Source organism: Mchenga conophoros, linkage group LG1 (genome assembly GCF_057382185.1).
Source record: "Mchenga conophoros isolate Kocher_MC1m ecotype Shallow Benthic linkage group LG1, M_conophoros_male_GT1.1, whole genome shotgun sequence".
In the NCBI taxonomy this organism is placed as follows: domain Eukaryota; kingdom Metazoa; phylum Chordata; class Actinopteri; order Cichliformes; family Cichlidae; genus Mchenga; species Mchenga conophoros.
Window position 1 is genome coordinate 15,708,858 of NC_140526.1, and position 23,102 is coordinate 15,731,959.

General features: G+C 39.7%; 3 protein-coding genes across 3 annotated transcripts; 1 reads left to right on the forward strand and 2 right to left on the reverse strand.

Annotated features, from left to right (window-relative positions):
- Positions 1-113: 113 nt before the first annotated feature.
- tfb2m (transcription factor B2, mitochondrial) lies at positions 114-5,891 on the reverse strand. The gene is made up of 10 exons (XM_085267602.1): positions 5,716-5,891; positions 4,355-4,664; positions 3,718-3,907; positions 3,457-3,548; positions 3,154-3,307; positions 2,741-2,889; positions 2,355-2,444; positions 2,192-2,251; positions 1,815-1,963; positions 114-1,174 (listed from the first exon to the last, which is right to left on the reverse strand). The coding sequence occupies exons 2-10, from the start codon at positions 4,640-4,642 to the stop codon at positions 985-987; spliced, it is 1,362 nt and encodes a 453-aa protein (XP_085123728.1). The 5' UTR covers positions 4,643-4,664; positions 5,716-5,891; the 3' UTR covers positions 114-984.
- A 73-nt stretch (positions 5,892-5,964) lies between these two features.
- Positions 5,965-15,019, forward strand: LOC146583125 (saccharopine dehydrogenase-like oxidoreductase). Its single transcript, XM_085267609.1, has 12 exons — positions 5,965-6,468; positions 8,452-8,564; positions 9,356-9,436; positions 10,536-10,665; positions 10,804-10,853; positions 10,996-11,126; positions 11,893-12,010; positions 12,235-12,354; positions 12,482-12,538; positions 12,648-12,759; positions 12,963-13,044; positions 13,719-15,019. Exons 1-12 carry the CDS (start codon positions 6,270-6,272, stop codon positions 13,807-13,809), a joined length of 1,284 nt encoding a protein of 427 aa, XP_085123735.1. The 5' UTR covers positions 5,965-6,269; the 3' UTR covers positions 13,810-15,019.
- gcfc2 (GC-rich sequence DNA-binding factor 2) lies at positions 13,949-22,834 on the reverse strand. The gene is made up of 18 exons (XM_085267587.1): positions 22,423-22,834; positions 21,759-21,860; positions 21,081-21,290; positions 20,706-20,954; positions 20,383-20,483; positions 20,051-20,202; positions 19,619-19,802; positions 19,293-19,416; positions 19,135-19,186; positions 18,868-18,965; positions 18,397-18,596; positions 18,037-18,181; positions 17,400-17,521; positions 17,191-17,267; positions 16,888-16,954; positions 16,653-16,799; positions 16,429-16,565; positions 13,949-16,188 (listed from the first exon to the last, which is right to left on the reverse strand). Exons 1-18 carry the CDS (start codon positions 22,748-22,750, stop codon positions 16,050-16,052), a joined length of 2,634 nt encoding a protein of 877 aa, XP_085123713.1. The 5' UTR covers positions 22,751-22,834; the 3' UTR covers positions 13,949-16,049.
- Between the last annotated feature and the right edge of the window lie 268 nt (positions 22,835-23,102).

Here is a 23,102-nt window from a genome sequence, read left to right on the forward strand (position 1 = left end):
ATTGTGATAGATGAAAAAGTATGTGCACAAAGACTGACGCTTTTTGCCATAAAAAACAAAAAACAAAACAATTTTAGCTTCAATTCATGCTCATCAGTTGGGGAAAAAAAAAATACTGTAAAATTATTTATTTCATTTTTTTGCTACAGATGTATTACATAAAACCAGACACTTGTATGAGGTATTAGCACATTATTGTATAAACAAAACTAAAATCAACAGGTTTTCAATGATCAGGATAGCAAAGTAATTAATTTAGTCAGTCCAAAGCATCTACACTGGTCCAAAAATAAAACAACACTTAAGCTATTTTTTTTTCCTCCACATGTGAAAATTCTGATTTAATGATCAGTTTAGAAATCATCACATTCACAGCTCACACAGTCCTGAAAACATGGCATTACACACATTTTAGCTTATGGACTTGCAACTGATTACACAAAAATATACAAGACAGACGCCACTCAGCACTCCTTGATTATGTATCAAAACCTTGGGGGTTTTGTTCAGTAAAACTGCAGCGGTACTAGTCGTCGATTACAGCACATGCAAAATTAAGAAATTTTGTATCCTCTTTTGAACGAACCCATTTGGGTGTTAACAGAGATTCTGGTGATAACGCAGAAACGTAACTGTTAAGACCGTTTTTTTTACTTTAATTACAGTAGCATTTTCCCCCTTCTCTCATTGCTAAAGACCAAGTGTCATATTTAAGTGCGTTTCTCTGAAATCGCCCCTCTTGAGAATCTCACTTTATCGAAACATTTGACGTCCTTCCTCTGCGGCCCTGAAGTTTGTGGAGTTTGTCACAGTCACGTTTAAATCATTTCAGTAACAAATACAACTGTGATAACATCACAACTGCATCTCCAAGTTCTGCCACATATTATATTATTATCATCATCTATATTACATAATCAGTATAGCACACGTGTTTGTATGCACACTGTAAATCTATACATATATGGTCTGTTTGTCTAGGTTTTAGCCCCAACCCTCCCTCTGTGTGTTCTCCAAGATTTCTTCGTAAAGCCAGCTCTGTGTGAATTCCTGGCTCTTGTCCATCAGCTGGAACAGTCTAAGATACTCCTCTGGAAAAACGTGGCCTGTCAGTATGTCCTCCGACATGCCCATCTCTGATAACAGTTTACTGCCACTGTCTGGTGACCAGAGACTAGAAAACAAAAAAATAAGAGACACAGTAAGGAATAGCAAAAGAAGCTTAAAACCACTCACCAATGATTGGCAACTAACAGATTCTGTCCACTGTTGTTTTCTTTAAATGGAAATGGTCCTAACTTCTGTAAGAAGCACTAAAGGCATGGTGTATTACAGTTGAAGAGACTGCACAGATAATACTTGCTCAAACTGTCCTAAATGTTTCCCCTCTCAAGACAAAAACCATCCTGTGTAGCTTATAAATCCTGGAACTGCCCAAATATTTGAAACTTTCAAAGACATTTAAGACTTTGACAAAGATTCTGCAGAAACGGATATCTCTGGATTAAATTATGGTACTTTTCTAAGGTAAGAGCATCCACCCTGGAATAATCAAATAATCAGTACACTTTGGTTTATGTTATTAATAGCACAAAGGCTTGTTTTGTTGAATTGGAAAGAACGTTGGCAACAACAAAAAAAACAAACAAAAAAACAAAAGCTCTCAAATATGTGGAAATGTAGGGTTTTTTTTCCAAAGTAACTAGACCGGTGTTAAACTGGTGTGTGTACAGTTGTTACAGTAAGAGCACATCTCTAATACGTGCAATATTTTGGCTATTTAATCTAGACAATTCAGTGTGTGCACTGCTTACTTGAGCCTGTCAATGAGCTTGACCTTCCTCTTTGCCAGACACTGTTTGATCATCATCAGTAGAGTTGATGCGTTGGAGGGAGTCAGTCCTGCAGAGAACAGATCTGCCCGTGGGCGCAGGCGCACCAGGCACAGGTGATCATTTGGAAGCTGAGGAGAGGACGAGGGGAAATGTCAGTGCGCCCCAGGGCAGCTGTGGCTACAATGTAGCTTGCCATCACCAGTGTGTGAATGGATGGATGACTGAATGTAGTGTAAAGCACTTTGGGGTCCATAGGAACTAATTAAAGGGCTATACAAATACAGGCCATTTACCATAAATATAAAATACAATCAAGGTTACCCAATTACAGTTATTGAGCCTATTCCCTTCCTTACCTTGCCTTTAGAGCTAGGTACGCCTTGCTTTGATGACACCACAAATGACTCCCACGGCACCTACACAGAGACAAAAATAACAAACATTTCTATAAAACATCTGTTTAAATCACTGGTTTTTGCCCAACTGCATTAACAGAAAGTGCTCTGCCTCATACTGTACCTTATGCAGTAGCTCAATCTCACAGGCCATCTGCCAGAGGACGCCAAAGGCTCTGTAGTACATCATTTCACCAGGGCGCGCCACCAGTTTCTGATGGAGAGATAACCGTTGTTGGATATTTTACACAAGGATTAAAGAAAGTCAGATTAATGATTAATGAGTGAGCAGACACTCGTCGCAACTACAGGTTGTGTTATCAGCATAAATATGATAATGCAGGGAAGACTAGTACATATGCAACTTAGCTTAAAGCTGCCCCTGAAAAACATCAGGAAGTACAAGAATATGTTTAATCTACATCATCCATCCAATTAACACAAAAATACAGGCTAATTTGTACTCTAACAGTCATTTCTACATAGCTTAAAATACTGTTGTTCAATTACCAGGTATTCCTTCTCGCTTACGAAGAGGTTGAGCTCTATTCTTCCATATCTGTAGACAGACAGCCGCTCAAACAAAGCATAAACCATCTTCAGCAGCATGCCACGCTCATTACGCTGCGGCAGGATACCCACCACCTTCACTGGGATGTCTAGACAAAGGCATTTTACCAAAAGACACACTTTAATGGGCTGGTACAAAACTCACGCAATGCTGTAAAATGTGTTAAAAGCTGTAAACAAAGTATGAGCTTATTCCTTTTTTAAAAATATATATTTCAAGACTGAAAAAGTTCCTGTTATGAAATTTTTAAATTTTGTCTGCTCCAATTAGGATTCAAGGCACTATTGAGCACAAAAGTAAGTAGTTTGCAGTGAGAGGGGGAGGGATAAAAATCCTTTATGTTTTTCCTCACCATCAGTCCAAGCAGATTCTGAGATTCCCAGGTCAGTGAAGAGTTTATCGGTGAACATAGCTGGGGGTTTCACATTGCCAAGACCAATGGGGTCTAGTTTAAAGTAGTCACAGTGAACTACTTCCAGCTGACCATCAAGCCGGCCTTCTAGCTCCTAGAAAGGGGAACATTTATTTGTGTGGATTATACATCAACGAGAAATATTAACTGTTGACATATGACACTTTACAATTTTTAGGTTAATACAAGGGACTTTGTAAAGATACAAAAACCAGTATTATGAGATGGAGATGTTAAAGTTACCTGCAGGTCATGTAGAAAAGACCTATCACCTTCAAGAGCAACAACTCTCTGAGCTCCAGCATTTAACAGAGTCCTAGTCAATACCCCAGGACCTGAAAAAGACAAGCACAAATGCATCAATAATAAGAAAGTATAACATTTGAATATATCAATGTGTTTAAAAAATTACAAAAACAAACAAACAAAAAACACTAAGTTTGTCGTCATCATCTGTGCAGAGATGGAAGAATGCTGCACAACACTGTAGAGATAAACCCATACCTGGATTACATTCAAAGATAACAGTTTTAGCATCTTGTAGATCAGGTCCTAGATGCTGTGCTACCAGATTAGCCAGGTCCGGGTCCACTATGAAGTGTCTGATTTTTTTGCAGCCCTGAGCCCGTCGTACATTCTCCTCTACCTCCCCAAGGTCCAGGAAATCATACTGGCACAGAGGACGACACTGGCCCTGTAAGAACACACAAATGCACACAGTGGGTGAACAGCACTGTCAGTATAAAGAGCTCAAGTTATACTAAAAAACTTGAGTTGTTTTCAGGGCTGAGTTGTTTTTCATTATTTTATGAAAAAAAACAAAACAAAAAGCAACTGATGTATGCATGCATTTTCCAGGAACGCATACTTTTTTGTACACATTGAGTGGATCAAGTAGCCTTAAAAAGCTACAACAACCTCAAATCCAGCAAAATATGCTGATTTTGTGCAGATTGTATTGTACCTACAGGAATGCAGATACTGTCAGATAATAGCAGTAAAAAAATAAAGTTGATCATAGACTACAATGCTACATATAAGTATAATAGATACAAGTATGAAAGTGAAACATACAATTACAACCAATATAAATGCAGTATACGGCTATCGTCTTCAATCAGAGCCGAAATAAATTATCTACCTGTACAGCTACAGCAGACAGGTTCCTGTGTGCGAGTGCAGAAGAAGGGGACGTCCTTTCTGAATGGGGCTGTTGAGAGTTTGGACCAAGTGAGGGCCGACCAGGACCCAAAGACAGGGAGTCCAGACTGTAGGCCCTCCTTTGAAGCACAGACACACCAGAGGCACAGAGGCTAGAGGGACCCACAGGGGTCCACACTGCCTTGCTCAAACAAGATTGACCTCTGACAGTATGGCAGCAAGCAGAGCGGAGCAGTAGCTCCACCACTCTGCAAATCTGGGTGGACATGGTGGATGACCTTTATGAGAGGCTACAGCACAGAAGGAGAAAAGAAGAATCACAATAACTATAATGACATGAAATATTATTAAAGGCAATAACACATTTGATTTTAGGGCACACTCAAGGTCACCTTATGCAGAAGAGTTAAACACATAAGTATAAAAAAAAGAAAATATCAAATCAATAAAACAAGTTAACATATAAAAAGGTGGAAGACATTAAGAGTAAATATGCTCGTTTAAACAGGTGCATTTTCAGACAGGAAAGGGAATGGCATGGATGGACTTCAGAGGAAAACCAAAGTAATGAGTTGCAGTAATCGATGCCAGACGTTTCCAAGGTGTGAACACTCAGGCTCTTAACCCCACAGGGATGAAGGAACTGAGAAGTTTTCAAAGCGGAGGGAAAAAGTGTAACATTTGGAAAAAAGTCGGATTTGGTGCCTATGAGGGGAACCTCTCAAAGACGCTGGAGAACAAGGATTAGATTTCCTGAAGGCAAATACACTGGGGCGTGGGTGAGAGACCGGTGGGAGGTTTGGTAGACCGTTAGAGCTTTGTCAGAAACATAACTATGGAAATTGATATTAAGTTTAGGGAAGATGAGACAATAAGGGGAGAAGAAAACAAAAAACATACGTACAAACACGAATACGTTGTAAGACTAAATGTCATTTCTCACACATTCTTCTTTTACCTACTCTTGCTCAGCTTGGTGGTCAAATAACCAATTTCAAGAGTGTATAATAAAATAATCGACCGCTAGCATAGACAATTTCACGATTGCACTGGCAAACACCGGTGCACCCTTGTCAGAACAATCCCATCTGATAGCACGTGGGTGGGTTTTCATAAGCAAGCACACGTGCTGACTATTACTTAACCTTATCAACATCACAGTAGAGTTTACAGTGGAGCTCACACATATTGTTTAATTGTCAAAAGGGCGCAAAACAACCTGAACCCGAGAGACATTTTTAAAACCTAAAGTTGTTAGCCGAGAGGCTAGCAGTGCGCTAGCTACCTCTCTTAAAGCTATCATATCAAATGGTTATGTAATAGTGAAAAACGCGAGCATACCTCACTGCAGATTATCCAGCAGTTGCTTCAAATCTGAAGACATCCAGACTTTAACGTTTACTCTCGTCTATCTGCTCGCTGGAAAAACTCTGTGACATTGAGCCCACCGCATCCTGACCTAACCCTGCGTGCCTTGTTTTTGCAACACTCGTGGTGTTAAAGACGCAGCTGCTTTCGTCACTGACAGGCGACTACTGCGTAGGCCAATCAGAACACTCGCGGAAGTAGTCGGCCTAATATGGCTAGCGTAGAAACACTTTCAAAAACAGGACTAAATCAATATAAGTTACACATATTTCGCAGAAAACTAAACAATACATAGAATTTTGTCCTAAATATAATATAATAACTCCAGTTCCTTTGGAAGAAATTGTTTAAACAGCTAAAAACTCCCACTGCTGTCAATATCTACTAGCATATTAGCATATTATCCTGCTACGGAAGTAGACCAAGGAGCGCCGTAAAAACGCACGCAGTCTGCCAGGCTGTCAGACTGGATCCAGGATCCTGGTGCAAGGGCTGCAGGTGTCTGTGCGAGCTTGTCTGCTGTCACTATGGCGCGTGTAGAAACATCTTCAAGCAGGCCGTACCATCTGGTTATCTTCGGAGCCTCCGGGTTCACGGGCCAGTTTGTGGTGGAAGAGGTAGCCCGGACGGCGTCCGAGGGTCCAAAGGGGAGCTTGAAGTGGGCCGTGGCCGGTAGGAGCAAACAGAAGCTGGAAAAAGTTCTGGAGCAGGCCGCCGGAGCACTCAGTATGTATCCGATTGATCCCATAAGCTGTGCATATACAAGCAAATAGTCACTAAAATAAGGGTATTCTTGTTGACTTAAACATTTTAATTAAATGAAATGAAAATTAAAACTGGAAAAAACACAAATCCGTACTTACAGACTGTTTACATAATAAAATAAAGATATAGATGAAATGCATGCACTACTTCAATTTGTTACCGCAAGAAGCCTGAGGAGGAGAAATGAGCGCATATGCTTATTGACGCTGGGATGTCTTCACAAAGGGTTGTTTGTGTTGTTTGCAATTTAAAAATAATAATAAAAAAATGCAGGGCTACAGTTATTGTTTTCTTAAAACATGGTTACATTGCCAGGGTTACATTGAATTTGCTGTGACTTTGACCCTCAACTCAAAGTACAGTAAAGCTGATGTTGCAACCAAAGGTTAATCCTTAATTCTTCTTCTACTATAGATAAGATACGTTACTCTGTTAAAATTCAAAATCTATGACTATATTTTGTTACATGCTTAAATCAACTTGCAAATAATCAAATGAAAGTGTTTATGAAGTAGTTTTGCCAGTTGTTGAAACAGTAAGCTGTAAATTGTTCTTATCTCAGCCTCTTATTGCTTGATCAACTAAATAAACATTATTTTAATTAACATTTCAAACAAAATAGTGCAGTTTAATTCCTTCAGAGGAAGAAACTAGGAATGCATCGCATGATTATTTTCTTATCTAACAGAATGTCTTATTTTCCCAAACAGAAAATCCAAGTAAAATATCATCAGTTTATATGTCAAATAATCAATAGCACGTGGAATTCTGCCATTGCTGCTGCAGTCACAGAGCAGAAATAGAAATACTATTCACAGGAATATATTCAAAAATGTGGTGTGGAATAACAGATATATACTAAACATATTTAGAATGGCAGTAAGTTTCCAGGTTGATGATTTGTATCTATGCAACACGCTAAACATGGATAATTGAGTCCATCACTAGCTGAAGATCAGGGAGCTATTCTGTTGTTGTTATAGTGATTCAAGTTTCCAAAGGATTAGATTGTTATTCTATTGTCCAATCCTCTTCGGCTTTCTCTTCAGGGAGTGTGCAACAGCTGATGGAACATACCAGTTCGCTGTACTATCCCCGTCCATGACAGCACTCTAGTCCAGCCTCTCAGTGAGCACTGAAGATGGCTTATGTGTTTGTTTGTCTTCTAGAGGCTTTCTATAGTTACAGTGGCACATTTTAAAATTACTCATGCTGTTTAATGTCTTAGTTATTCAAGATATTTCTTCCAGCCTGTGCAGCATCTGCATTCTTTTACACTATGTTGTCCTCGTTTTCACTCGAATGCTGTACAGAGTTCTCACACATTTGCACGTCTATTGGTTAAAACTCAAACTCAGGAATAACAAAACAGTATATTTTACACATAAGTAATATTTTTCATCTTCATTCTCCACAGATGTGTGTCTGTGACCATTTGCTCTTCTGTCAGACTGTAAAATGACTTGGGGCTTTTTATATTCATTTGACTAAACTAGGCTAATCTCATCAGGGCAAAACTTTTAATATTCCTTTAGGAGGCTGGCTTCATTTTTTTTACCTGTTATAATCATTTACAAGTTCATGTTTTTATTCATAGACTTTACTAGAGTAGCTTTTTCCTGATTCCCAGTTAACACAGTTCATGTTCTGGACCTTTATGCAGTCCCTCATTTCATCCAGTTTGAAACAATCATCATAGCTCCTTGTAATTTTAACAGTATGACAGAAAATGTTTACACAGACAAAAATAAGTGACCGACTTTGCATATTTGCTCGGATAGTAGTGTGATAGCTGGGGTGTAATAGCACTGCCTGTGAATATGCTGCCAGACATATTCATTGGACTTCCATATAAACCAATGAAAGTCCAGTTCACTGGACTTTCATTGGTTTATATGAAACGAATGAAAATGCTGTTACTTATGTGACTTTGTGTGTGTGTAGGTAAGCCTGAGCTGAGGGCGGAGGTGGACATCATCGTCGCAGATGTCGGGGAACCAGACTCCCTTGCAGCCATGTGCAAACAGGCTGTGATTGTTCTCAACTGCGTCGGGCCTGTAAGTTGACAGTTCCACAGAAGCTTGTGTTTGTGTATTATTACTTGCTCCATGTCATGAGTATAAACTAGTTTTCTCTCACACAAACTGCCAAGATTAGTGTGATGGCATCCTGCTTTGGCATAAGAATAAGTTATCACCCCCATCTCTTTCTCTTTCTCCTTCTTTGAATCTCTGTCTTTCTTTCTCTCTCTCTCACACACACACTCACTCACTCACTCACTCACTCACTCACTCACTCAGAGCAGCGTTCACTTCAGCTTACATTCACACAATGAAGGCTACTGACGTGTAGCACACAATAGCTAGCATTATGTTAAAGTTGGAATGAAGAGTGGGTTTCCAGCACCACTGAATTGCATCCTGTGCATCATTCAGGTTTGTTTGTATTATTTAATCAAATTCTTCGACTACAGTAACCACAATTGTAATGCACAGCAGCACCCTGCCAGCTTTCTTCAAACTCAGACACAGAAGCCTGTTGTTTTTATATTAGGTTTTGCTTGCGTATCTAAAATAAACCAGTGTGTTAACACCTGGCAACGAAGTGAACACGTTCAACAGGATTTGCTGCAAATTGTTTTTGTGTGGAAAGCCAGGGAGGGATCGTTTCATGTTGAACAATTAAGGGGAGCAAAGACACTGGTACCTGAGAGCAAATGCTACGTGATGTGTGTTGGAGAAGATGGATTTTCACCTGTGTAGCACAAGGATTTCGCAGTGGGGAAAATGGCCAATTTTTAAAATTGTGAAAATTAAGTAATTCAATTAGTTTCTGTCTGTGTTTATAGTACAGATTCTATGGGGAGCCAGTGGTCAAAGCCTGCGTGGAAAATGGAGCACACCATATTGACATCAGTGGGGAGCCTCAGGTTTGTACTGTAATGTATGAAGGTTTCCTCGGGTTTGATGTTGGCTTGAGGAAAACACAGACACACACACACACTGGTAAACATGATTTAGAACTGTGCACTAGGGGTGGGGGAAAAAATCGATACTGTGTAGTATCGTGATATTTTGTTTGCTAATAATGTATCGATACAGGGACAGCAGAAATCGATATTTTGTTACAAAAAAGGTTTTTGTGCTCTGACTTCAGAGCATGTTGATCCTTTTTCTGAGCAAGAATCCTGACATTCCTTCACTGTCCAAATGTGTTTAACTTTTTTTTGGCAGCAATAAACATGACAGTTTACTTATTTTAAATTAAGACATGTTTTATTTTAATTAAGTTTAAAACTTTTTTATTTAATGTAAAATTATATTTTGTTTTAATTTACTTTCAAATTCTTCAGTTGCTGAATGGGCTGCATAGTTTTCATAAATAAATAATAATAATATAATATATTAAATAATAATAATAATAAAAAAATAAAATTGCAATAATATTGTATCGTGCGTTAAGTATTGTGATAATATCGTATCGTGGGATGTATGGTGATTCCCACATCTACTGTGCACAAAGCTAACATTCAGCTCTTGTTTAGAAATAAATGGGAGATGTGCTGAGTTTGATGCTGCAGCTAGTTAGACAAAATTATTTCTCACTGGGTCCCATGACAGCAACAGCTGCCTTACTGTCAGGTGCTCATGTGTGACGCAATAAGTCCTACTGCAACACAGATGCAGACGCTTTGGTGATCCGAATTTAGTTTTTATTAGGTTTATGTGTATTCCCTGACTATTTATCATTTCCAAAAGGTTGCATGAAAGCTACATGAAATATAACCCTCCTTAAGAATTGAGAACATGGTGTTTTTTGCATTTGTAAAAATAAAAAAATCTTTCCTCCAGTGACAGTATATTTAGGTGTTTTTGGCAAATTGTCTTGTTCATGCTTTAATTAAGAAAATGCAAAAAGGTTTTTAAAAAAAATCGTAGAAATGTAAGACTTTTTGTGCGTGCGTGCATGTGCATGCGTGCGCGTGTCTGCGTGCGCCTTAACTTGAGTTTCTTTCTGCTGTTATCTAGTTTCTGGAGGGCATGCAATTGAACTACAGCAGCCAGGCAGCTGAAAAAGGTGTGTACATCATTGGGAGCTGTGGATTTGACTCCATTCCTGCAGACATGGGGGTCCTCTACACCAGAGACCAGTTCAAGGGTATGCAAATAGTGACACAGTCTACACATTCAGTATACATGTTCATATACACAATATTATTCAAATTTAAGCTCTCTTTGACAGGGCTATGGAGTTAATGATTTAATGATATAAACTTGTGTATTTGTTTATCCACAGGCACACTGACTGCCGTGGAGAGCTTCCTGACTGTCAGTGCAGGAGCTGAGGTATGAATCTGTGAACCAGCTTGTTGTTTAAGCTTCATTACACACGTTCTTCTGTACTTGTGCTCAGTAATTCTTACGTATGGTCTCCATATTTTCTTATTTCACGTGTGTGTGTGCGCGTGTTTCTGTTTTCTTCTGACAGGGTGGGTGTATCCATGATGGCACATGGCAGTCAGCCATCTATGGATTTGCTGACAGCCAGAAGCTTCAGAATCTTAGGAGAAAGTTTAATCACAAACCTCTCCCCACGGTTGGCACAAAGCTTAAACGCAGGTACACAAAGCTAATTTAAAGTATTTTTTTGATTTGCATCAAATTGCCTGCCTCAGAGTAAATATTGCAGTGGATGAACATAAAAAAAAACAGTCTGGAGACAGTATGAAGGATGGTTGTTAGAATTTTATTCATTCTTATGTCAATACCAGTACTTATCAGTACTCCGAAGCTGATACTATTCAGCAGTATGTGTTACCTTGACTTGAGGCTGAGATGGCTTCATGTGGAGGTATGAGGCTGCATGGAAGATGCCAGTACAGCATCCATGTTCAGATATTAAAAAAATGCAGTACTTGGGGCGTTTCTACATTTATTGTGTGCAACTACATTTTTTCACAGAGGATACTAAATACTTCTGTCTGCCGCACAGCATCTTTAAATGTTATCGCTCAACCATATCATAACCATGTTAAATGAATTAACATTACATATAAATCTTTAGCAACACCATTTGGATAAGGGATTAGCAATACTTTGGTACTGATTAGTATATACCAGTATTAATTTGTTACCTGTCCCATTTCAAGAGCATAGCTGGCAGCAGTTATGAGCCACTGTGTGCATGCAAGCAGCTAATAACACAGATGTGATGATCCCACTGATAGGATGTAAACTGATGTGTAGATGCATATATGAGCGTGTGTTTGATATAACAGAAAGATCATTTCTGTTAGATTCTACAGTCCCATAGTGCACAAATGCATGTATTACACCTTGCCCCACACATAATTTTGTGTAATCCCTGAAATGCTTGTATTTGTAGGGGAGCGCTGTTCTACTGTAATGAGCTCCAGCAGTACTCTGTGCCCTTCATGGGCTCAGATCCCTCTGTTGTGAAGAGAACTCAGCGCTTCCTGACAGAGGAATGTCAAGCCACTCCGGTCAGTCTTTTATTTATTTACTAGCTAGTTTCTCTTTAATATCTTTTTTTTTTTTTTATTAAATTTAACATCCGGGGACCGCTTTACACACATTGTACTTGTGTTAAATGTCTGCTGATTCACTTGTAAAATCTCATGTGACGACGTGGTGTCCAGGACACAACAACTTTGTTTTTTCACATTTGTGCCGCTTGTATTTCACTGCCTCTCATCATAAACTGCAGGTCCAGTATGGCGCGTATGCAGGAATAGGAGGTATCGGAAACATCATCAAAATGTTGTTTGCTGGCATGATGTTCTTGTTCTTGGTCAAGTTCAGTTTTGGACGGAATCTGCTCATCAAAGTAAGCTAACACAAAATGTGGTTTACTGCATTTATAATATCAGTCGACTGTAACTGTACAGTATAAAATACATCATGGGTGTTTGGAAATGCTGTGACACTCATCTGTTTTTAATCTTTGCCTTTAGTACCCGGAGTTCTTCTCCTTTGGAATGTTTTCGAAGGCTGGACCAACTAGGAAGCAGGTAAAGCACAAACAGTCTACAGTTAATCTTAAATCCATGTGAAAATAAAAACAGAACAAAAAAGGTTATGTCTGCTAAAGAAGGTGTTCTGTTTTCTGGCATGTTTTAGATGGAGGCTTCATCCTTCCAGTTCACCTTCTATGGAGAGGGCTACACTGAGGAACAGGACACCTCCCAAGAAAAACCTAGCGCCAAAATCCGCACACGGGTTCAAGGACCAGGTAATCTGAAATTAAGGGTCATCAAAGACAAGATTTTGTCTTTGATGCAATCACCATGCAGCAGACTCTTAAAAGTCCTTGAAAACAGGAAACATGGCACCGTTTCTCTGGAGTGAAAGGAATACAAATTAGCCCAGGTAGCCAGCCTGGCCTTTCTTTGCAATCCAAGTCTAATCCAAGTAATTTTTCTTTCTGTTATTCAGAGGCTGGATACGTGGCCACGCCCATCGCCATGGTTCAGGCTGCTCTAACCCTTCTCAACGAAGCTGCAGCCTTGCCTAAAAAGTGAGTCAACACTCCCCCACATCTACCGCCTGACCTGGATGTGACTTCACACTCAATTACAAAGCACAACATTCATCCACCCAACCTCCCTCTCCAGCTTATAAAATTCAGGGTCACAGGGAGGGGCTTAAGCCTATACCACCTGGCATAGGATAACTAAGAGAGACAGACAACCATTAATAGTCATATTCACATGTAAGGTCAATTTAGAGCACATGGGGAACATGCAAACTTCGCACAGGAAGCAGTGCAGCATCACTGTGCTGCTCACTCTCTGTGATAGCCCTGCAATAGACTGGCGATCTCTCCAGGATGTACTCTGCCTTTATCACATGACAAAACATCAAGTATATCTTACCAGTCTATGTAAATAATAATTTAAACTCACTCCCAAATAAAATGGATGACTGAATTTACTCATAAACCAGATGGAAGTCTGCATGCTGTTAAATGCTGCTGTGAAATGTGAGTGTGTATTAGTGTAAAACGGCTTCAAAGTTCAAAATGTGTGCGTGAGAATGTGAAAAATGTCATATATTGCTTCACCATTTGAGTCACTGTCATGATTCAATATTAGTCAATGCACAAGCGTAGTGGTTTTATGTATAAGTGAATCTCACTTGGTGACATTTCTGGGACTTGGTCTAATACAGTTAATTTTGTACATTCTCCAGGGGAGGAGTATATACTCCAGGAGCTGCGTTTGCGAAGACCACACTAGTCGACCGCCTCAACAAGCACGGCATCCAGTTCTCTGTCATCTAAAGTTTGTTCTCTCCCTGCTGCCGTTCTCCAGGTTTTTGTGAGCACTTACTAATATGCATAACAGGAAGTAAAAAGTTTCCAACATTGGAAGAGAGCTGTTTAATCACAAGACAGATGAGTTTCAGATGAAGTCCTGGTATTGTTTTTTGGGTTTTTTTTCTAGTGTTATTTTTGACATTTATTCTTTTCACTTAGTCAGAAACTTGCCTGTCTCTTTTCAGCTTGAATGTATTAAAGTTCTGCTTGCAAAACAAAAAAGCACAACTGTGGCAGTGTTTTCTAGCCAAGGGCAGTAAAACAAATGGGTTTCACATGGTCCTCCACTAACACAATTTCTGGCGACTTGAAAAAGGAATTCTGGGAAGAACCGGATTTACTTCACATCTTTAAACACAAATGGTAAAGAAAGCATGTTAAATTATAATCAGACTAAGAGAAATTGGTTAGACACATTTTCTATGTGCAACAAATGGAATAAAAAGAGTCTTGTTTAAGTTGCCACACAACTGGGATTCACTTTAAACAGAATGGGACTAATTGGACACGAGGAAAGGGGAAAAACTGCATGCTCCCTTCAGTTTAAAACAAAGTATTACTATTTGCAGTAGATTTGTAATGATTTTCAAGGACTGCAGCTGTTGTGAACTTCATGAAACACCTCTTTCTTGGAAAGTCAACTTCTGCACTCTAAGCGTTGTAGCATACAGTAGCTTTATATGTACAGCAGTAATACTAAGTAGCATTAACATGATAGCTGTACATATTTTGCTCTGGTTGTGTGAAGTAAAGCCAATAGTAGAGGACAGAGACCTGCTGTGTGTTTATGTACACGCCTGCCTTTCCTGGCCTGTCACTGTAGATAAAATCTTCCTTGCTTGTTGGACTAATTGCTTGTTTTATTTTTTTAAAAGGCTAGTTCCTTTTAGCCTGAATTTCCAGGGGTTCACCTTCAAAACGGTTACCTTTGAGCATTGTCAGAATAATGAATCCAGCTGCCTGTGCATCAAACAGCATGAGTTACTCCATGAAACCAAACAGGGCTTGTAAACATCTTTTCCTTGCTCCTTTGACTGGATTAGTTTCACCTGCAGTGATGATTTTTGTCAGCGTAGACTTGTTTTTCATGTTTGGGCGTTATGTGCACGTGGCAAGCTGTTTTGGGGTTGTTTTGGTGTGCTTTGCTCAGAAATAAAGCCAACTCCGCAAATAATTACAAGTCTTGTATCTTTTTCATGCGTCACAGAAACATCATCTGCATTTCCTGTGAAGTCAGTTTACATTGTAGAGTATGCACTAGTAGTACAAGAAAGTTTAAGAGCTCTTCTACGAGCAAGTCCTGCCACTTGGCAACTATCGTGAAATGTCTTGAGATGCCTATTTGGGCAGTTAAGTATTTTCTAAATTACATTTAACTTCAGAGACTGGAATCACAAGTGAATCCTGATTTTAAAAAAACTGAACTGATACCAACACACTTTGGAGAGTTCTCTAGACTATCTTTGCCACACAAGTTCACTGTCTCTCTTGTGTATCTGGAGGTTTAGTTACATACAAAGTGATCAGTTTTATTACAGCGGTCTTCTAGTACACAAACATCCCTCAAAAACCTGAAATAATGCAGGTGATTCTGATGTATTATGATTGTTAGAAAAGCAAAGTTTTCATGCAGTAAACCTCATGTGGTTAACTTTTTTTTTTTTTTTTAATTTAAGCAAGACCTGAGCTCAGTGCTGCGTACTGTATTTAATGTGATCTGACAGATGATATTGGTATTAACTAAAGAAAAACACCCCTGACAGGGGAAAGGAGATGACAAAGCTCATCTCCTTTCTTTCTGTCCTTGCTTCAGATGTCTGTCTTGTCAGCATCTGTTCATAAGAAACCGGACAATTTAATAAGAAAACCTCAACAGGACTGTAGCTTGTGTAGTGATGTCAGTGATAAAAATCTAATGTGGAGTGGGATTAAAGAGAAAAGAAGTTTGTGCGATTTCAAACACCTTAAACGGCAAAAGGTTTAAACAAACAATCACAAAAGGCATTTATTCATAAAAAAAAAATCCAATTATCCTGTTTAAACAGCGACATTCACAATTCCAAATTGTAGGAATGTGAATTATTTTACAAACATGTGTTCATCTCAACTATTGCTTCAGTCAAGGTGGAGCATACAGTTTTGTACACGCCACCTCACATTAGGCGGTTGGTATTTCAGTTTGAGCCGTCTTCCCTTGATCTTTTTCAGACCCATGCAGTCTCTGGGTTCAGCAGCTGATGAGAGTAGATGGCATCTTCATAGTGGTATTTTTCTGCTATGGCCATGATGGAGTCGTGGCATCTGATTGTACTCAAAACCTTTAGTAGGTCAACCACAGCAGCCCTATAGCAGAAACACATGATTCTGATTACAACATTTGTTGGGTGGGGGTGGGGAACATCTGCACAAACGTATGAAGATAATGACTTTATAGAAATATTGCTGTCACACTGCAGGAAAGTCTCCAATAGCTTGTGTATCAAGTGAAACAAAAAAAATCTAGCAATATAAAATTAATTTAAAAAGGGCATCTATTTGATGTTGACTTATCTTACTGTTTTCTACAAAAACATGCTTTATTACCTGGTGTTGGGATCTGTGGGAGGCTGCTGTTTACAGATGGCATGAACTTTCTGAACTATGTGGTTTCTGAAATTGTGGAGCTGAGGCAAACAGGTGCTCTCCCCTTTAAACCAAGACGGGGGTAAACCATCTGCTATCTGAGGAGGGAGCGAGGAGTGATAAAGCATCATTATCAACGTCAAACTAATATGTAGAACACCAACAACTGTGATGCATTCAAATACCTTTTTGCATGCATAAACAGCATTGTTGGACAACGTGTGACTGCACAGTGTGGTCATGAGGTATCGGTTCAACAGCTTGTCCAGCATCAGTTCCTTCAATACAGACTCGGGGAGCAGTAAATCCCACTTCCCCATATTGCCTAAGAGCTAAATGAAAAGCAATGCAATTGATATTAGCTTGAGAAGTTTCAAAATACAGTCAAAATCTGACACAACACAAATGTCTGAGCAGTACTTTTACAGCTGTCCAGAACCGCTGATCTCTGAAGTGACGCTGAGGTGAAGACGCCTCTTCAAGAAACCTGAATAGAAGATCAGACAGTATAAATAAAGTGCAAATACAACAGGTTTAAATGACCATATCTGACTATTATCTGACAATTTTATCTAATGACTGAAGAGAGTTTTAGATACATTTCCTTATTTAATACAAGGAAGTACTATACTTTGTATCAAATAAGGAACAAAAGGATACAAAATGCAGGTGTTGTACTCAACACCTGATATTCATTTTTAAACACATCAAACAGAAACTCACTTTTTGGGGTACAGGGGAATAAAGACATCTTCATCTACACAGCTTCTCAGCCTGCGAACCAAAGCCTCTGTGAATGCCTGAGTGGGAGACAAATACACAAAATATGTATCTGAAAGTACGACCCAGTAAATAATAGGCACGTTTTAAATGGTAAAAGACAACAGCAAAGGTGAGTTTTGTTTTGAAAAATGTGTAAGTGTTGGCTTTACCTTGACTGGCTTGCTATGCTCTCCTTCAAAGACAGAATAGTCCTCCTTCAGACTGTGGCACACATCAGTCAGACAGACAGACTGTTGGTGGGACATGGGATCCCACACCAGCTCCACATAAGCTGGAAACAAAGACACACAAAGACAGGCAGGGTCAGTATTTGACACATCTCGTGTCTGTAGTTGAGGTCATTATAATGTGCATATGGATTTTTCAAAGACCAGCAGAGAGCAATCAATATAAAAGGCTAAGAGGAATTCAAGGCAAACCTTCGTTCCAATATAACTATACCAGGCAAGGGAGACCACTGTAAAATATTAGTTATAGGCAGAGTGACTTGGTAATTCATTTGGTATGGACTGTTAATTTTGCTGCATAAAGCTATTCTAAATCCCTAAGACGATTCATACATTCTGGACCTAAAAAATGATTTAGATTTGATTATCCACAGCACCTGAAAAGCTGAACCAAAAAGCAAAGTAAAAGAAAAAAATGCTCAGATAATACTGCCTCAGATTAAATCATGAAATGGATTTTAGTTTAAAAATGAAAAAGCAATGACCCCTATGCAGTCCTGTACTTGGATGTTTTTGCTTCTTAAATTATGGGGAGCACAGATCATTGAGTCCACAGTACCAGTCATTTTGGGTACGACGGTCCTCTCTATGACGCTGGACAGCGTCTGTCTGTCTGTGTGCTCCAGCTCTTCGTGGCCATGTCCATGACAAAAGGTCTCCACTGCTGTGAACCATGGGAGGTTTTCAAAGTCTCCACTGGTATCCTGAGACACAACAATAAATCTATGGTTATTGCTGCATATTATAACATCATAACTAATGGCAGCTGTGTTTACAGTTCAATTCCCCAGACATGGATTAAGCCTAGTCCTGGACCACAAACTTTTTTTTTTTTTTAAATGCAGGTCTTAGTCTGGGAGTAGCGTTAATCCATGTCTAAAACCTCAAACCCTCTGTATGCGTACACAAGTTCAAGTACTTTTAAAGGGTTCCACGCCAGCAGCTGATGCCTGATGATGGGGTTCAGCAACTTGGGCAGACACAGAGAGATATAAGCATTGTGGTAGGACTCCGAGTAGCATTCCCTCCATTCTTCAAAGCGAGACAGAATCTTTTTAACACTGCAGAAGTCTTCTTGGACATCAGAAAATACTGCCTTAGACCTCAACAGTATGTCAGCTGGAGCAGACACAGAAAGGGGAAGAAAAGAGAGACAGATAAATACACAGGCATCAAGCAAATCAGGATTTTCTCAAGTTTATAGCCTAGAAACTAAAAGAGAAAGCCACAAAGAGAGAAGAGAGTTGCCGTAATAAATAGAAAATATTTATATTGCAGTCTTGCAGAATTTAATTGTATTATACTTCACTGTGTTTAAGGTACACCGTTTTAGCAAAGCCTTCGCCTACAAATTGATGCTCATACAGAGAGCTGAACAACCACGCCTCACCTATGTTCTTCTGCAGCTGCTCCTGCTCTTCTGCTGAAGGTTGTGTGTCTTCAGCCATATCAAAGTCTTCCTCAGTTTTAACACCGACGTTTACCTCACTGGAACACAGAGACAAATATTAAACCCATATCTGTGCAAGACTAGAATGGAGTACCTGCTCAAATGCATGCATATACTTCCTTTTTCTAATACATGAACAGAATAAATTAGAAAAGTAACAAAGCAAACCAGGAAATGTAATCTTGAAAGGTATTTCATTACACTCACCACTGAGTTTCTGATCCATTGGCTGAACTTGCACTCTGCTCTGCTATGTTATCTACAAATTACATACAGTTAATTTAAATATTACATCCTGAGACACACTGCACAGTAGGTTTTAATATACGTGGAGAGACACACACACACACACACACTTCACTCACAGCTAAGCTGCTGCAGGTGGTCTGCCTGCTCCTTAATCTTCTCTCGTCTCTGAGCCAACAGCGCCTCCATCTGGTCAGACAGCAGAGTGTGCAACTCCAGCTCCAGAGAGTTTATCTCAACAACCTTCAGCAAATAAAAGGAGAGTCACCTAAATTATTGTGGGATTATTTATCTGGGATAATTTAGTCAAGTATTGAGAAAAAAAAACCAGATAATGCTGTACTGGTTTATATCATATGAATACACAGTAGAACAATTTAAAGCTTAAAGATAAACTACTCTTTTTTTCAGTTGTTGCTTTAAATGTTAACTTTTCTTTTCTGACCTTCTCCTGCAAACACTCCACCATGTTGTGGGCATAAGTCGTCATGGTCCTGTAAAACTTAAGCTGCTTCTCTGAGGAGCTTTCCTCCAGATTCTCCAACGAGGTTTTAGCACCCTCAACATCGCCCTCCATCCTTCTGAGCTCTGCCTGGCGTGCTCTGTACACCTCCTTCAACGAATCAAGTCTAGGAAGAAAAAAAATATTACAAAGTGGAGGAGTTAAGTGTACAATGGGGGGAAATGTGTGTTGCATGTTTTGGCAGCATGCAGTAATAAAAGCACAGTGTATAAATGTAATGTTTATTGGCCTCTGGAATCATGCTAATAGGAATTACTACTGCTGTACAGTGTATCATTTAAACATTTAATCCTAATCTGTTCTGTCATTAATATTTTAAATCGTTATAGTGTGTGGAATAAAGAGCAAACTAACTTTCCAGCGATCCTTCTCTTGACCGTTGAGACAGTGACAGGGGGAAGCATCTTTGGAACTTTGACTCCTGCAGATTTCTTCTTCTGTCTTCCTCTATCTCGCCTGCTTATGCTACTGCTGCTGTAGCTGCTGGACTCACTGCCAGATGGGCTCTAATGAAAAATATCAGGATAAAAGGAGGATAAAAAGACAAAAAGCAATGACAGCAGAACAATGCAAAAAGACACGCATAAAGGTATAAAACAGGTGCATAACTTACAGTAACAGCATTTATAGATATGTGCTAACAGAATAATGAGAATCAAAAACAAGATGTTAATTGGCCCTCATACCTGCTCCCCTGGTCGTCTTTTGACTCCCTTCCCAATTTGTGTCTCTTCCCAGAGTTCCTGCTCCTCCCCATCAGTCCCTGACCGACTGCCATCACTTTCTCCTAAAACACACAGAATAGGACAATTAAAATTCACGGTTTGGTTAAAATCCATACGAACTATTCAGACAGGCCTATTATGACAAATTTCACCTTTCTTTTTTAACTTAAACAGCTTTCACATTTTCATGCTTCCCCACCGTTCTTCTTCTCTCTACACCTGCCATTTCTCTCTCTCTTTCTCACCTCCTCATACTATTTTTTCTGTATCCCGCCCTCTCATACCAAGTTTCTCAGCAATTCTTTCCCTGATGCTCCTCATCCGTGGGGCAAACTCGATTCTCCTCTCATGATCATCCAGCTCATTATCATCATCATCGACTCTGTCATCTTCATCCTCCCTGCTGTAGTGATCTGGTGTGCTGCCAGCTGAACTCTGGCCATCTCTACTGAGGGGAATGAATTCTTTCTGGGTTCGATTGGCACGACGCCGTCTCTTGGCTGCCTCGATCTCTCTAGCATTGGGGATATTTACTGCAGGCACAAACAAAGCAGAAGAAATTTAAAAACACAGCCATGAATCCAGATTAACAACTGATGATTTTAATCATATCATGTAGTCCTAACAATCTGAGAGTCCTTCTCTTTGACAAAACATACCGGGCGTATAAGAAGAACTGCTAGAGTCTGAGGCTGAGCTGGCTGAAGGAGATCCCACTCCACGTTCATTGCTATCACTGTCATCATTGCTCCCATTATCCTTGTCATCATCATCATCATCTTCGTCGTCATCATCCACAGAATGTGGTGACGCCTGACTGCTATAATCTTGCCTGGGTGAAGCAGATGATGAGACAGCACCACCAGCCCCTGAAGGTGGAAGAGAGAACAGGAAGCCATTGATTTTAGCTAAAAGGCATAAAAATGTTTATTCTGTCTACTCACCAAAAATGTGTTCTGGTATACATTAGATATTGCAAAGAATCTATATATGTAAACCCTTAACAGTATAATCTTAAGATTAGAAAGGATTAGAAAAATAGTCATTTTGGTTTATTTATGACCAAAAGGGATTTGAAAACACATCAATTTCTGTCAAATAAGTTATCACAGCCTCATTGCCTCTACCAAAATCATCTCTAAACTGCAGAGACTAAACCAGGAAAAAACCTGTGAACACATGGATCTGTTGCTGTCACTTCCCTACTCATCACCTCCTATGGAATGGATGCATTCTTTTGGATACACATATCACACCTGTCCAGTGAGTGTATTTAATGCACATATACTGTATTCAAGATCTGTTTCTAAGAGTTCTTGTTCCCATCATGGACCTACCTGTGCTGACGATGGTCTTGGCAGGCGGAGCCTCCTTCTTCCTAATTTGGAACAGAACTGTTTTCTCAGATGACTTCTTCAATTTAAACGTAGACTCCTCAGCTATGAGAAGGTGAAACAAACCAGAATTATATGCCGTTACATTGGGCAATCACCGCCAACCGCCATCCTCTGTTAGGATGATCAGACCACTACAAACTAAATGTTGGGTATTCCAGCTGCAGCTCTGTTAGATAATCCTCACTGGGTTTCAATATGGATTCCCCCATAGATCAGCTTTTCTTCATAAGTCACACGTTTTTAGGGGGGAATCGTATGTTTTTACTTTTGCAAAGTAGAGCCACACAAAATGTGTGACATTGTCTCAATATGTGGGAAATGGTGTCTATTGTCACCTTCGGGTCCAATAAAGTAAAACACATGGGGTTCAAGAGGCATCTGGGCAGATGATGTGGACAGATGACAGGGAAAGCACTGACAGTGGATAAAATCATTTAGGAACTCTGAACTGTCACTGTATCTTTGAGGTTTAGGTTCTTCACCTCTTTTACCAACAGATAACAGGAGATTAATATTTCCAAATTCCTAACGTTGCTCTAAAGTTGTCAGTGAGCTGAGGAGTCAAAGATATTTACCTTAAAGCGCCTCGTTTACATTTACTTACCTTCCTTATCATCGGAGAAACTCAAAACAGAGGTTTCTTTCTTTTTGGTCCCCTCCTGGTCTTTCTTTCTCTCTTCTCTTTCTTCTGTCATTTCCACGCTCTCCCCGTCTTCTCCGTCACTGGAATCCGGCTTCGGAGGCGTCGCTTCCCGCTTGGAGCTGCAAGTGATGCCGCGGCTCTGCGCGGCTTTAAGGGGCTTATTTACCACAGCTGGAGCGGTTTTCTCCGGGTTTTCCTCTCCTTCTTCGCTCTTCTTTGGCTGGTCCTCATCCTCGCTGGAGCAGTCTTTTCTTTGCCGAAAGTTTCTCCGGGGTTTCTTGTTGAACATTTTGCTCCACTCACCATGGAGGTAGCAAAGTTGTAAACTAGCCGTAAACCGCGAAAATCGTTTGGAAATGTCGCAAAGCTGCCGCAAGTACGCCTCAAGGGAATATGGGTAATAGAGTACATGTTTAGTTTTTCAGAAGAAAAACGCTTGCACATTATAGTAAACTAAACACAAACGATGATATTCCACAGAAATAAATAATAATAATTAACAATAGTTAGTCATCTCATTAAAATTACTACATAAAGCAGCGCTCTGTGGGAATAAACTGGAGTCAAAACAGAACCTGGGATGAAAATAGCACTTTTTTAAAACTTTACTAGGTTAGAGGAACCACACGGACACAAACAGA

Bases quoted from the DNA above. Each gene is read 5' to 3' on its own strand.
- gcfc2 (XM_085267587.1), bottom strand. From the start codon at position 22,750: ATGTTCAACAAGAAACCCCGGAGAAACTTTCGGCAAAGAAAAGACTGC. The intron at 17,522-18,036 runs GTACTGTGGACT...CTTTGTTTCCAG, and splicing joins CGTCGTACCCAAAATGACTG to CTTATGTGGAGCTGGTGTGG. The intron at 16,955-17,190 runs GTGAGTTTCTGT...TCTTCTATTCAG, and splicing joins ATTCCCCTGTACCCCAAAAA to GTTTCTTGAAGAGGCGTCTT.
- LOC146583125 (XM_085267609.1), top strand. From the start codon at position 6,270: ATGGCGCGTGTAGAAACATCTTCAAGCAGGCCGTACCATCTGGTTATC. The intron at 9,437-10,535 runs GTTTGTACTGTA...GCTGTTATCTAG, and splicing joins ACATCAGTGGGGAGCCTCAG to TTTCTGGAGGGCATGCAATT. The intron at 10,666-10,803 runs GTATGCAAATAG...GTTTATCCACAG, and splicing joins CACCAGAGACCAGTTCAAGG to GCACACTGACTGCCGTGGAG.
- tfb2m (XM_085267602.1), bottom strand. From the start codon at position 4,642: ATGTCCACCCAGATTTGCAGAGTGGTGGAGCTACTGCTCCGCTCTGCT. The intron at 3,308-3,456 runs GTAACTTTAACA...TCCCCTTTCTAG, and splicing joins CTTTTCTACATGACCTGCAG to GAGCTAGAAGGCCGGCTTGA. The intron at 2,252-2,354 runs GTACAGTATGAG...GTCTCTGTGTAG, and splicing joins AGATTGAGCTACTGCATAAG to GTGCCGTGGGAGTCATTTGT.